The 12,526-nt window shown below is 43.6% G+C and overlaps 1 protein-coding gene across 2 annotated transcripts in view; it reads left to right on the top strand.

Moving 5' to 3' along the window:
- The first annotated feature begins 5,277 nt into the window (after positions 1–5,277).
- Positions 5,278–12,526, top strand: part of LOC144888225 (uncharacterized) — a 26,593-nt gene continuing 19,344 nt past the window's right edge. Inside the window, exons 1-3 of one of the 2 annotated variants that reach the window (XM_078784323.1) lie at positions 5,278–5,601; positions 5,871–5,968; positions 8,491–9,619. In XM_078784323.1, coding sequence (XP_078640449.1) covers positions 9,572–9,619 — 48 coding nt within the window. In that variant the 5' untranslated portion in view covers positions 5,278–5,601; positions 5,871–5,968; positions 8,491–9,571. Of the gene's footprint in view, positions 5,602–5,840; positions 5,969–8,490; positions 9,620–12,526 lie in introns of both variants that reach the window. The other variant, XM_078784326.1, reaches the window with a different exon arrangement.

The raw sequence follows: 12,526 nt of genomic DNA, 5'->3' as shown, positions 1-12,526 counted from the left end.
GTGACGGAGGTGCTGGCTCAGAACGTAAAGGAGGGTTTATCGTGGGAGTTGTATGCAGATGATCTGGTGTTGATTGCGGAAAGTATGGATGGACTGAAGGAAAAGATGAACAAGTGGAAGGAATGTATGGAGACAAAAGGTCTGAAGGTGAATATCGGAAAGACGAAGGTGATGGCAAGTGGTAAAGCATGCGTTGAGGTGGAAAGAACTGGGAAGTGGCCCTGTGCTGTGTGCAGGAAGGGTGTCTGAGTGAACTCCATTCAATGTACAATGTGCGCTGAGTGGGTTCATCAAAAATGTTGTGGTCTGAGAGGGTCATTAACCAGTGTGGCAGCTACATTCAAATGTAAGGTGTGCACAGAGGGAGCTGCAGATGGAGGAAATGTTGAGTTGGATCTTGGAGACGGTGTGAAGCTGGAAGGTGTGAAAACATTTTGCTACCTCGGAGACATGCTGAATGGAGAAGGTGGATCAGACTCGGCAACGGTTGCTAGAGTGAGATGTGCATGGAAGAAGTTTCGGGAACTGAGAGGCATGCTGATGAGGGGAGTGTCGTTGAAGCTGAAGAGAAAGGTGTATGCTGCATGTGTGAGAAGTGTTATGATTTATGGGAGCGAGACATGGGTTATGAACGTAGAATAGCAACGAAGGTTGGAAATGCGAATGGTTCGATGGATGTGCGGAGTATCGTTGAGAGAGAGGAAGACAAATGATGAATTGCGAAAAATGATGGGAATAGAACCTTTGATTGATGCTGTGAAGAGGAACAGGTTGAGATGGTTTGGTCATGTGTTGAGGAAGGATGAAAGTGACTGGTTGAGAAGAGTGATGGAAATGAATGCAGAAGGAAGTAGAGGACGGGGAAGACCGAGAAAGACTTGGCTAAAGATGGTGGAAGAAGAAATGCGGGCAAGGGGGTTAACAAGGAGAGATGCAGAAAATAGGGCAAGATGGAGAAGATTGTCATGGGGATCGCAAGGCTAACCCCTGCTCTAGCAGGGAAAATGGCCTTAAAATGCATGTTGTTGTGTGTTGTATCTGTATAACGCTGTTTTACTCAGTGATTTGTACTAGTATTCGACTATTTATTTGTAGAAACGAGTTCCTGGTTCTTGTATGACAATGAACTATGCCTCAAACCCTTGGAGCACATAAACTTTCCGATTTTCAAAGATGACGATTTTTTGGCCAATTGGAAGGTGGAGTCAGCCAGTGTCAGATAGCTCAGAACCTTGGTATTCTGCTTTTTATGGTCAATGGGGTGATTGTGCAATTCACCCACGAAGGCAAGGAATCCACATCTTACCGTTCTGGTCGACCTGGGCCCTCAAAGGTGTCTTCGAACTGTCAAGCAGTCCATTGAGAAAACTCCCCGTTGCAAGGCAGCAGATGTTGCAGAGGAGGTCCAAGTTAGCTCAAGAACTTCTGTGCAGTACCTTCATCAACATAGTAATGGGAGAGCAGCTAGGAGAAAACTTCTTCTTAGACCAGCCAACCTTAAAAGGAGAAAGAAGTGGGCTGACGAGATGGCCAACAGACCCTTGGAGTTTTGGCAAACTCATTTTTTTCAGATGATTCCCAATTTGCTCAATTTCCCGACAGTGGATGCGTATGGGTCTGGAGACTTCCCAGTCAAGAGTTTTCTTTGAACTGATTGTAGCCAACTGTCAAACATGGTGGTTTTTCTGTGATGGTATGGGGAGCAATCTGGAGCACTGGTCAGTCAGAGCTTGTGGAGTGTGTTGGCAACATCAACTCAAAGATATGCATTTATATCTTTGAGGATGGACTTCTCCCTGTCTTCTCCACTGGTCAGATGGTCAAAAACAACACTTCATGGAAGATTGTGAGGCAGTTGCAGGAGAAGTACATGGAGAAGAGGAAGAAGTTGTTTCTTGGGTTTGTTGATCTGGAGAAAGCATTCGATCGGGTTCCACGCAAAATATTGACATGGGCATTGAGGAAGTTAGGAGTGGAGGAATGGTTGATCAGAGTAGTGATGGCAATGTACAAAAGACCGCGCACAGCTGTAAGGATGAAGGACGGGAACAGTGGTGAGTTTGAGGTGAAGGTGGGAGTGCATCAGGGGTCGGTACTAAGTCCACTACTATTTGTAGCTGTGATGGAGGTGCTGGCTCAGAACGTAAAGGAGGGTTTACCGTGGGAGTTTTTGTATGCAGATGATCTGGTGTTGATTGCGGAAAGTATGGATGGACTGAAGGAAAAGATGAACACGTGGAAGGAATGTATGGAGACAAAAGGTCTGAAGGTGAATATCGGAAAGACGAAGGTGATGGCAAGTGGTAAAGCATGTGGTGAGGTGGAAAGAACTGGGAAGTGGCCCTGTGCTGTGTGTAGGAAGGGTGTCGGAGTGAACTCCATTCAGTGTACAATGTGCGCTGAGTGGGTTCATCAAAAATGTAGTGGTCTGAGAGGGTCATAAACCAGTGTGGCAGCTACATTCAAATGTAAGGTGTGCACAGAGGGAGCTGCAGATGGAGGAAATGTTGAGTTGGATCTTGGAGACGGCGTGAAGCTGGAAGGTGTGAAAATATTTTGCTACCTCGGAGACATGCTGAATGGAGAAGGTGGATCAGACTCGGCAACGGTTGCTCGAGTGAGATGTGCATGGAAGAAGTTTCGGGAATTGAGTGGCGTGCTGATGATGAGGGGAGTGTCGTTGAAGCTGAAGGGAAAGGTGTATGCTGCATGTGTGAGAAGTGTTATGATTTATGGGAGCGAGACATGGGTAATGAACGTAGAGCAGCAACGAAGGTTGGAATGGGTGGAAATGCGAATGGTTCGACGGGTTTGCTGAGTATCGTTGAGAGAGAGGAAGACAAATGATGAATTGCGAAAGATGATGGGAATAGAGCCTGTGATTGATGCTGTGAAGAGGAACAGGTTGAGATGGTTTGGTCATGTGTTGAGGAAGGATGAAAGTGACTGGTTGAGAAGAGTGATGGAAATGAATGTTGAAGGAAGTAGAAGACGGGGAAGACCGAGAAAGACTTGGCTAAAGATGGTGGAAGAAGAAATGCGGGCAAGGGGGTTAACAAGGAGAGATGCAGAAAATACGGCAAAATGGAGAAGATTGTCATGGGGACCGCAAGGCTAACCCCCGCTCTAGCAGGGAAAATGGCCTTTAAAATGCATGTTGTTGTTGTTGTTGTTGTTGTTGTTGTTGTTGTTGTTGTTGTATGGAAGATGGAGTTCCATGCCACACAGCAAAAAAGACCAATGAATGGCAGGACAGAAAAGGGATCAAGCGACTTCCATGGCCAAGTCGGTCTCCTGACATGAATCCTATTGAACACCTCTGGGCTATATTGGATCGATCTGTGCGGAAAAAGTCCAGGAAACCAACATCACGGGCCTCACACCTAGCTCCTCTTCATGCTGTTGAAACCAAAGCTTTCAGAATCATTGGAATCTCCCGTGATGAAGTTAACTCCTAGGGCCTTTCACTCGCTCACCGCAGGCAGGTTGGTGGTCTTTCTGTCTTCTACCGACTCCTCTCCGGCCTAGCTCCCCCCCCCCCCCCCCCCCCAGCTCTGTCTGTGCTCTGTCCCCCAAATATTCCTACAGGACGCACAATATCTGCCTGCAACCCTCTTCTTGTGAAACTGCCAAAATCAAGACTCTCTATTCACCTTCACTCTTTCATTCCTCTTTTCTCCCACCTCTGGAACAAACTCCCAAACTCCCTCATTCTCCTCAATCCCACTCCTCCCTCCAGGTCTTTAAAACAGCTGTTCACCACCATCTCTTATCTCATCTTCCCCCATCAAAAACCTTGATCTTTTCTACCCCTGTTAATTCACCCCAGAGCCACTTTTTTGAAATACAGACTTCTTTCCTGAAAGTCCAAGCAGTGTAAGTGTTTTATACCTCTCCCAGCCCCCCCCCCCGTCCCCGCCCCTTCCCATGCCTCCTCCTCCCAAGCCCTCTCCCTCCCACAGATCTCCCAATGTCCCTGCTCTCAAATGTTGTACTTGTGTGCTTCCCCCTCTCTCCCCATCTTGTCTCCCGCTCCCTTTATCATATGTTTTGTGTGTCAGTTTGTCTTTTTGTGATTAATGTTAGTTCTTATACAAGCCTCGATCTTGTATACAATAAAAAAATTGCTAAAGCTTTTACATGAAACCGGGGCAGAAATCCCACAAGAGAAAATTTCTGAACTCGTTAGTTCTATTCCTGAAAGAGTAAAAGCGTTGAAATCTACAAAATACTCGTGTATGTATTAAAATGGATCAAACGTACAAATGGTCAAGGAGCTGAGGATCTGGTCACGTGACAGGGGAGCAGCAGATCCAAGCCTGGTTACGCCATTGTTAGACTGTCGGTCTTGTTTATAATAATTTTTCTATAGTGTCTGAGTCTTTGTAGCGATGTGAAAGGTAATATTAAATTATCCCCCATTATTGGTTCGTCCGAATCCGTCCATAGCTTTTTGAGATATCTTTCTCACAGAGAAACAGGAGGTGAAAACACAACCTCCATCCAACTTCGGTTGCGGAGGTAATAAACGTGTCTAGCGCTCACTCAGTCGCTTAAGCACTTAAGCAAGCAATCCAACGAAACGGTTGATAAGGAACGGCTGGCTTGGCAAGCTTATTGACAATGGAACACACCCCATGGTGAGAAAATTATGATTGGGAGAAAGAAAAGAAAGAGGGATGTTAGAAGTGGAAAAGGAGGGGATTGAAAAGTTCTGCCGTTTTGCCGACAAAACAATAATAGAATGCAGCCTCATTATCCACTGTAGTTTTTTCTTCGTGTCGTCATCGTATTAGGCGGTGTATGGCACAATGTTCGCAGTATCACTCTTTAAACGTTTGGTTTGAGGGAAACATAAAAAATAATTCCTTTGCGTGTCATGAATCTAATGATTATATTAATCGAAAAGGATCACGATTCGAAATAAAAATGGTCGAAAGTACGAACATAACCCTCAAGTGTAATGTGGAAAAGTGCGGGAAAGACGACCCAACGGATGCCATGTAACCACAATTACACACCATCCGATAGGATTAGAACAATCAGCTGACTGAAAAATCTTGCATAAAGTGATTCAAAGATTGTTCGCGAATATCCAAGATAAAAAGATTTCTGTCGTGATTCTATTTCCAGATAACTTCATAATTTGTGGTACATGTGTGTTTAGATTACAGTGCGCCGATTGCTGAGACAATTTCATCCAAGCAGTCGAATGACGTAATGATACTGAAGACACATTTGAGTGCGCGATTACGTCAAGACAGCGGTGGCGGAAACGTCCTCAAATAAGCACAACGTCGTTATTATTTAGTTTTTCTGTCAAGCGTGAAAGTGGTTCGGAAGTTGTTAATATAATTTTAAAATTTTTACCTCATTTTTGAATAACATTACCGAACTTGAGATTTTGTGTCAATTTTCATTCGATTCTGTCAGAAGAACTCGGCGCCGTTTCCGACCTCCTAACGGCCGAACGGTTTGGGCGCCATTTTTAAGCGGGAAGCCTGTTGTGTGTGGTTGGGGCTGCTTACGAAGCATTTTTTCTGCCTGTATGAATGCATTGAAATGAGCAGAAAAATGCGTCGTGGTTGCTGCGGACTCTAGGTATGTTTGTTTGGGACTTGAGGTAAAAAATAAACGGCAATATTTCCAGTTTAAAAAAAAAACCTGTTTGGTTTGTGCTTCTTTCTCCTGGTTTGTCCGACTCGAGCAGTGTTTAGAAAGTTCTACGGATGAAATACCATATTCCAAGATACGCCAACGTGTTTATGTTTTTCAATATATAACGAGTAGGGGGAACTATTTCCTTACTAATTGTAGTTATTTGTTGAAAATATTTAAAGTGGACTCTCCAAGTACACTATCGTTCGCAGAACTTTCTGAACGGACCTCGTGTACATTTATCCCTGGCTCGTCCTCCTACAAACTTGTGCAGTACTTGGGAAGAACGAGTAACATTGAGAACATAAAGGTAAATAGCTATTCCAACGCGAGCTCTGGACTTTTACAAAATGTCTATGAACATGTAATTGTGTGTCTATGAATATGTACCTGTGTGTCTATGAATATGTACCTGTGTGTCTATGAACATGTACCTGTGTGTCTATGAACATGTAATTGTGTGTCTATGAACATGTACCTGTGTGTCTATGAACATGTACTTCTGTCCTTGAACATGTCTGTGTGTCTATGAACATGTGTCTGTGTGTCTATGAACATGTGTCTGTGTCTATGAACATGTGCCTGTGTGTATGAACATGTACCTGTGTGTCTATGAACATGTGCCTGTGTGTCTATGAACATGTGCCTGTGTGTCTATGAACATGTGCCTGTGTGTCTATGAACATGTGCCTGTGTGTCTATGAACATGTGCCTGTGTGTCTATGAACATGTGCATGTGTGTCTATGAACATGTGTCTGTGTGTCTATGAACATGTGTCTGTGTGTCTATGAACATGTGTCTGTGTGTCTATGAACATGTGCCTGTGTGTCTATGAACATGTGTCTGTGTGTCTATGAACATGTGTCTGTGTGTCTATGAACATGTGCCTGTGTGTCTCTGAACATGTGTCTGTGTGTCTATGAACATGTGCCTGTGTGTCTATGAACATATGTCTGTGTGTCTATGAACATGTGCCTGTGTGTCTATGAACATGTGCCTGTGTGTCTATGAACATGTGCTTTTCTACTCTTCATTGCTTTTATCGCTTCCTCAACTTCCTTCTCAGTTATCTTCTCTGCCGGTCCTAAAACTGGGTTACTCTCTATGTTGCCATCCCATTCATTCTCTGCATTCAACAGCATTTCCATATATTTCTTCCATCTTCCTTTAATTCCATCTGGGTCCATGGAGAAAATGGTGTGGAAATAAAATGGAGAAAATGAAAATAAAATAGGAAATAAAATGAAAACACATGGAGAAATGAAAGAAAATAAAATGGTGTGGGGAGTCGGCCAATACTCAGCCTTGCTCTGACGACGACCAATGCAAAGGGACCCCGAGCCTCCGCGGGGGAAACGCTCAAAATGGCATGAATTGCCACACAGCATGTTAGCCGCGAAGCGGTGGCAAAACGTCCTCCTCTCTCACTCCTCGATGAGGAAGCCCAGCGTGGCCACAACCTCCCCGGAGAGCACTACGTCGAACAGGAGCCACTCCTTCACTGGACAAAGGCTCCACAAAGCTCCGAATGTCCTCTCCCCAAGCGCACACGAGTCAAGCGACCGCCCACCACGAAGCCAGCACCAGGGAGAGACAATGCGACCGCTTGCACCAGCGCCAGAACGAGAGCTAGGGGTGGAGAGCGCATCCTCCTTTTTCCCTCGCTGACGTCACTCCCCGACCAATCCTGACGTCCCATTACATCATCCCATGGCGCCTTAACCAGTCACGAAGCTTAGGGCGTGGTTTCTCCGTTACGAGTCCTCAAGGCGGAGTCTAGCCTCCTATGGTTCTTGGAGGCGGAGTCTAGCCGCCGTTCAGGAATGTTCGGCTGGGCCGGGTTTGTTCGGCTGTGCGTTCGGGAATGTGCCCTATGAAATGTGCAGTGTTTGTCAGGCTTGCCGGTGTTGTTGTAGCAATGGGGTCGATTGCATGGCTGGCTGAGGTTTTGTAAGAACATTAGGAAAAAATCACAGGGGGCCAATTACACACTGGAGTTTATTAATATTATGTCCTAGAACTAATTAACACAAAAGCCACGCCCCTTATGGCGTCATGCAAACACTCTTAACCTGAACGTTTACCCTGCTTACGTACATCGAGGTAGGCTTCTTCTTCGCGTCACATGGTCCATGTTAATTTACATAATCCTGACTTCCCTTAGGTGTTTCATCCCTACCACAAATGTAACTATATATATATATTAGGCTGGGCCAAATCGGAGGTGATTTTCCTAATTCAATGTAATTACCTAAAAGTTGTGAGTATCAGGAACAAAATCATGAAAAAAAAATTCAAAAATATTGACGTTTTACGGTCAGACAGCCCGTTACCATAGCAACAGTTACAGACGACTCAAAAAATGCCTAAATTGACGATTTCTCAAGCTGTGTTTGACCCCCAGAGTTGATTCTGGTACCAAAAGATGCAGAATTGAAAGCCAAGGATGATTGGATAGCTTAACAATGTCTGTGAAACAATTCAATACCACTTTTATCCAAAAAACTGATTTTTGTCTGAAATTTCAAGCATATTTATGGAAAAAAATTGAAAATTTTGCTTTTTAATCAGAGGATAACCATTAATCAAATTAAATTTACTTTAAATTGTCTTTTACAACCTTGTATTGTCCAGTTTTTATAACTGTTATAACGTTGTTTAAATTTGGCCATCTTAATTTCAATAAAAAAAAGTTAACAAAAGCAGCTTACAATCATTAGTTTTAATGCCTGCTTTCGGTTGTTACTGTAACCATTCATCAGGCAAGTATGCTGTTTTTGTTTACTTTTCTCATTCAAACATTATATTAATAATTGTTTTTTTTATTACAGTGCATCACATAGGCAATTAGGCATGGATACAAAAGCCAAGACCGTGTTGTGGCTCTTCGAAAAGTGTCCCCCCATCTTCAATCTACCAGGAAACCAGGGATTCACTGGCCCTTATCCACCAACAGGGGAACTGGTTGTTCTCCAGTACCATGGGTATCACAGACATCTGCAGGAAACCAGCCACCTTCAGTCTAGCAAAAAGGATGCAGTCAAGCTTGTAGTGAAGGACTTGCAGGACTGGTGGGGAAATACCGGTTTTACCCTCAAGTCGTGGCAAGCCATAGAGAAGATGATATTTAGGGATATTGAGGAGTTCAAACTAAGGAAGAGTAAGAAGAGTAGGACGACAGATGCAGAGACCAAGAAAAGGAAGGACTTCTTAGCAAATATGAGGCAGACATTTTGGGTCGTTCAACCTGACTTTGAGAAGAAATTGGAAGCAGCACAAGCTGTGGAGAAGCAAGACAAGAGAGATAAAGAAGACTGGCTTTACCTAAAAGGTGTACGTGGGGATAGCTGTACACGTACAGCAACGCTTGGGTCTAGCGATGAGAAATTAGCAAATAGGAGGAAGCGCAAGTTTCTTGATCAGCAGGCAGAGCAGGTGAGAAGAGATAGGGATTGTCTGCGCACTGCCCCTAATGTAGATGTATCAGAAGATACTGATGACTCTGAGGAGACCACTGACACACCACTCTACACTGTTCCTGTGCAATCCCCAAAGGTCATCAAGAAGCTGGAAGGAGTTCCAAAGGATGCCTGCTTGATTGCAGAGAAGTACGCAATTTCAAATAGGGCAATCACAGAACTGGCTGCTGCCTTTCACAAAGACGACGGGAAGAACCTGGAGCAGTACAACCTATCAGTGAACACAACGGGGAGGACGAGACAGTCTGTGAGGGTGGAGAAGGCGGGAGACATCGCTAAGTGGCAACTTGGTGACAGCACTTCCAAAATGTATGCTCTGCACTGGGACGGGAAGCTGATCAAGTCCCTAACCCATGTGGGAAAGGACATGGAGTGAGTGGCCGTGATACTGACAGGGACAGATGGCCAGGAGGTACTGCTGTCAATTGTTGGGATGGAAGGGAGGTCAACTGCTGAAAATGAGGCGGCAAAGATTATTCAGGTATTTATGCTCTACAGTTCTGTTAAGTTAATAACAATCCTTATTTTTCGCTTTTTAGTTATACAATTTAGATTTGAGTTTTGTAAATTTTGGAAGTTTCTTATGTTTGTTCATTGAAGACAGTAAAACTGTCCAACTTGAAATATCCAAAGTCTAAAAGTGAAGTAACAGTAGCGGTGTAGTTGTAGGTACCACAGCCAAAGGGTGTTGTGGATTTTGTTTAATTATACAAAAAGAACTACTTGTAAGTAGCTACATCAAATTAAGAATTTACTTGGAATATGTTCGTTATTTTTAATATAATAATGAAGCAAATTAGCAATTTGGCATTCCACACTAATTTGATCAATGATAAAATTGATATTAGTCTATCTATATTATAATAGCCGTAGATGATTCTGTCTGTCTGTCTGTCTATCTGTTGGGTGTCTGTCCGGGGTGTGGCTTACTCGGTTTGCAGAGTAGCTCCACCCATAGCTCCACCCATTCTGGGAGTGGCTATAAACAAATATCCACCATTTTATTAACTCGCATAGCTTTGAGTCCTGTTTTGTAGGCCCGTGGTGTCTTGCTCTCCCCCAGTTTTATTTCAAATCAAATTCGATAAATCATTTCATTTTTCACAGTCGCTAACATAGTTTTAGACTCGGTTGAAAAAAAACGGGAAGAAAATCCGATGAAAGTTGCCGTTTATAGAACGAAATGAATTCTCAAAGGCCTGTAACTTCAAGGCCATTGAGTCTCTCTCACGCCTTTATCTCCAATCTAACTCACCATATGATTTCATTTTTATCGATGGTTTTACTTTTAGACTCGGTGTCAGCAATAATTGAGAACAATCCACACACGCGGGAAAATGCAGAGATATATTTTTTAAAATCGCGTCATGGTGTATCATACACCGCCCAACATGACACCGCCGGCAATGTGTCGATATATATTAAAAATTCGCTTTTGCTTTTCCGTTATGATATATTACTATTTCGTTTGATGATAGTCGTCACAAAAACGTCAACAATGATGCCGACATATATTTCTTCGTTTTTATTTCATTCAACATATTAGCCGGAAGTAAAATATGTTTCAGGAAATTACCGAGAGATATTTCTTCGTTTTTTTTATTCGTTATGTGCGCATACACTTTAAATAGGTTTATTTGAAATCTTTAATTTTCCACAAACATTCCACACACGCGGGAAAATGCAGAGATATATTTTTTAAAATCGCGTCATGGTGTATCATACACCGCCCAACATGACACCGACGGCAATGTGTCGATATCTATTTTAAATTCGATATATCATTTCATTTTTCACAGTCGCTAACATAGTTTTAGACTCGGTTGAAAAAAAACGAGAAGAAAATCCGATGAAAGTTGCCGTTTATAGAACGAAATGAATTCTCAAATGCCTGTAACTTCAAGGCCATTGAGTCTCTCTCACGCCTTTATCTCCAATCTAACTCACCATATGATTTCATTTTTATCGATGGTTTTAGAGTCGGTGTCAGCAATAATTGAGAACATTCCACACACGCGGGAAAATGCAGATATATTTTTTAAAATCGCGTCATGGTGTATCATACACCGCCCAACATGACACCGACGGCAACGTGTCGACATATATATTAAAAATTCGCTTTTGCTTTTCCGTTAAGATATATTACTTTTTCGTTTGATGACAGTCGTCACAAAAACGTCAACAATGATGCCGACATATATTTCTTCGTTTTTATTTAATTCAACATTATTAGCCGGAAGTAAAATATGTTTCAGGAAATTACCGAGAGATATTTCTTCGTTTTTTAAAATTAGTTATGTGCGAATACACTTTAAATAGGTTTATTTGAAATCTTTAATTTTCCACAATATAATTTACTTGCCATTTATCATTTGATGATTACGAGACAAATTCCTCTTGAGGATCGTGACAATTCATGCGCTGCGTGGAAACTTCTATTTCCAAAATGAATGAGACGATCGATGAAGAACGCAGACTTGAACAGGATGCAGCAAGAAAACGAATGAGACGGGCGAACGAGTCCATCGACGAACGTCAATGCAAACTTGCGGGGTCACCCGTGGGAATCCCACGGGCATGGATGTGTGTGACATTTCGACATATTGAGTTAGATGCTGCACATTCATTTTTACAAAATGGTTACTGGCAAGTCATCAGATCCAGAAATGGTGTAAAAACCACCGTTTAGAGGCCATTTTTCCCCGCAAAGCGGGGGTTGGCCTTTTCGGGGACCGTGGTAGTTGTTGTTTTTTTGTCCCCTTTTTGAAGCAATGTTTTACGGCCGGATGCCCTTCCTGACGCCAACCCTTTTTGCCGCCTTCAACGACAAACAGGGAATTACCAGTGAACTGGTACTCAATTAGCCGACCTCGGAAGGATGACAGGCTGAGTCAACCCCCCTGGCATTAATTCGGCGATCGACCGAGATTCGAACCCAGGATCCTAAGCCGGCACCCTAGCCGCTAGCCCAACACCAGAAATGGTGTCATGAACACAATTTATTTACGCACAAGCACAAAAGCAAGACGGGCCGATTTCCGATTCCGACGAGCCAACGGGCGAGACGGGCCGATTTCCGATTCCGACGGGCCGATTTGGAGCAAGAAAAAGAACGAGACGGGAGAAAAAGGAGAGAAACGAGACGGGGAAAGCCGATTGGAGAGGCGAGTGAGGCGCGATTGGAGAGGAGTGTGAGGCGCGATTGGAGAGGAGTGTGAGGCACGATTGGAGAGGAGTGTGAGGCGTGATTGGAGAGGAGTGTGAGGCACGATTGGAGAGGAGTGATTGGAGGGGAGTGTGAGGCACGATTGGAGAGGAGTGTGAGGCACGATTGGAGAGGAGTGTGAGGCGCGATTGGAGAGGAGTGTGAGGCGCGATTGGAGAGGAG

The sequence above is a fragment of the Myxine glutinosa genome, chromosome 1, assembly GCF_964187855.1.
Source record: "Myxine glutinosa chromosome 1, kmMyxGlut1.1, whole genome shotgun sequence".
In the NCBI taxonomy this organism is placed as follows: domain Eukaryota; kingdom Metazoa; phylum Chordata; class Myxini; order Myxiniformes; family Myxinidae; genus Myxine; species Myxine glutinosa.
Note: the sequence above shows the minus strand (reverse complement) of the source record. Positions and strands in the feature narration are given on the sequence as shown.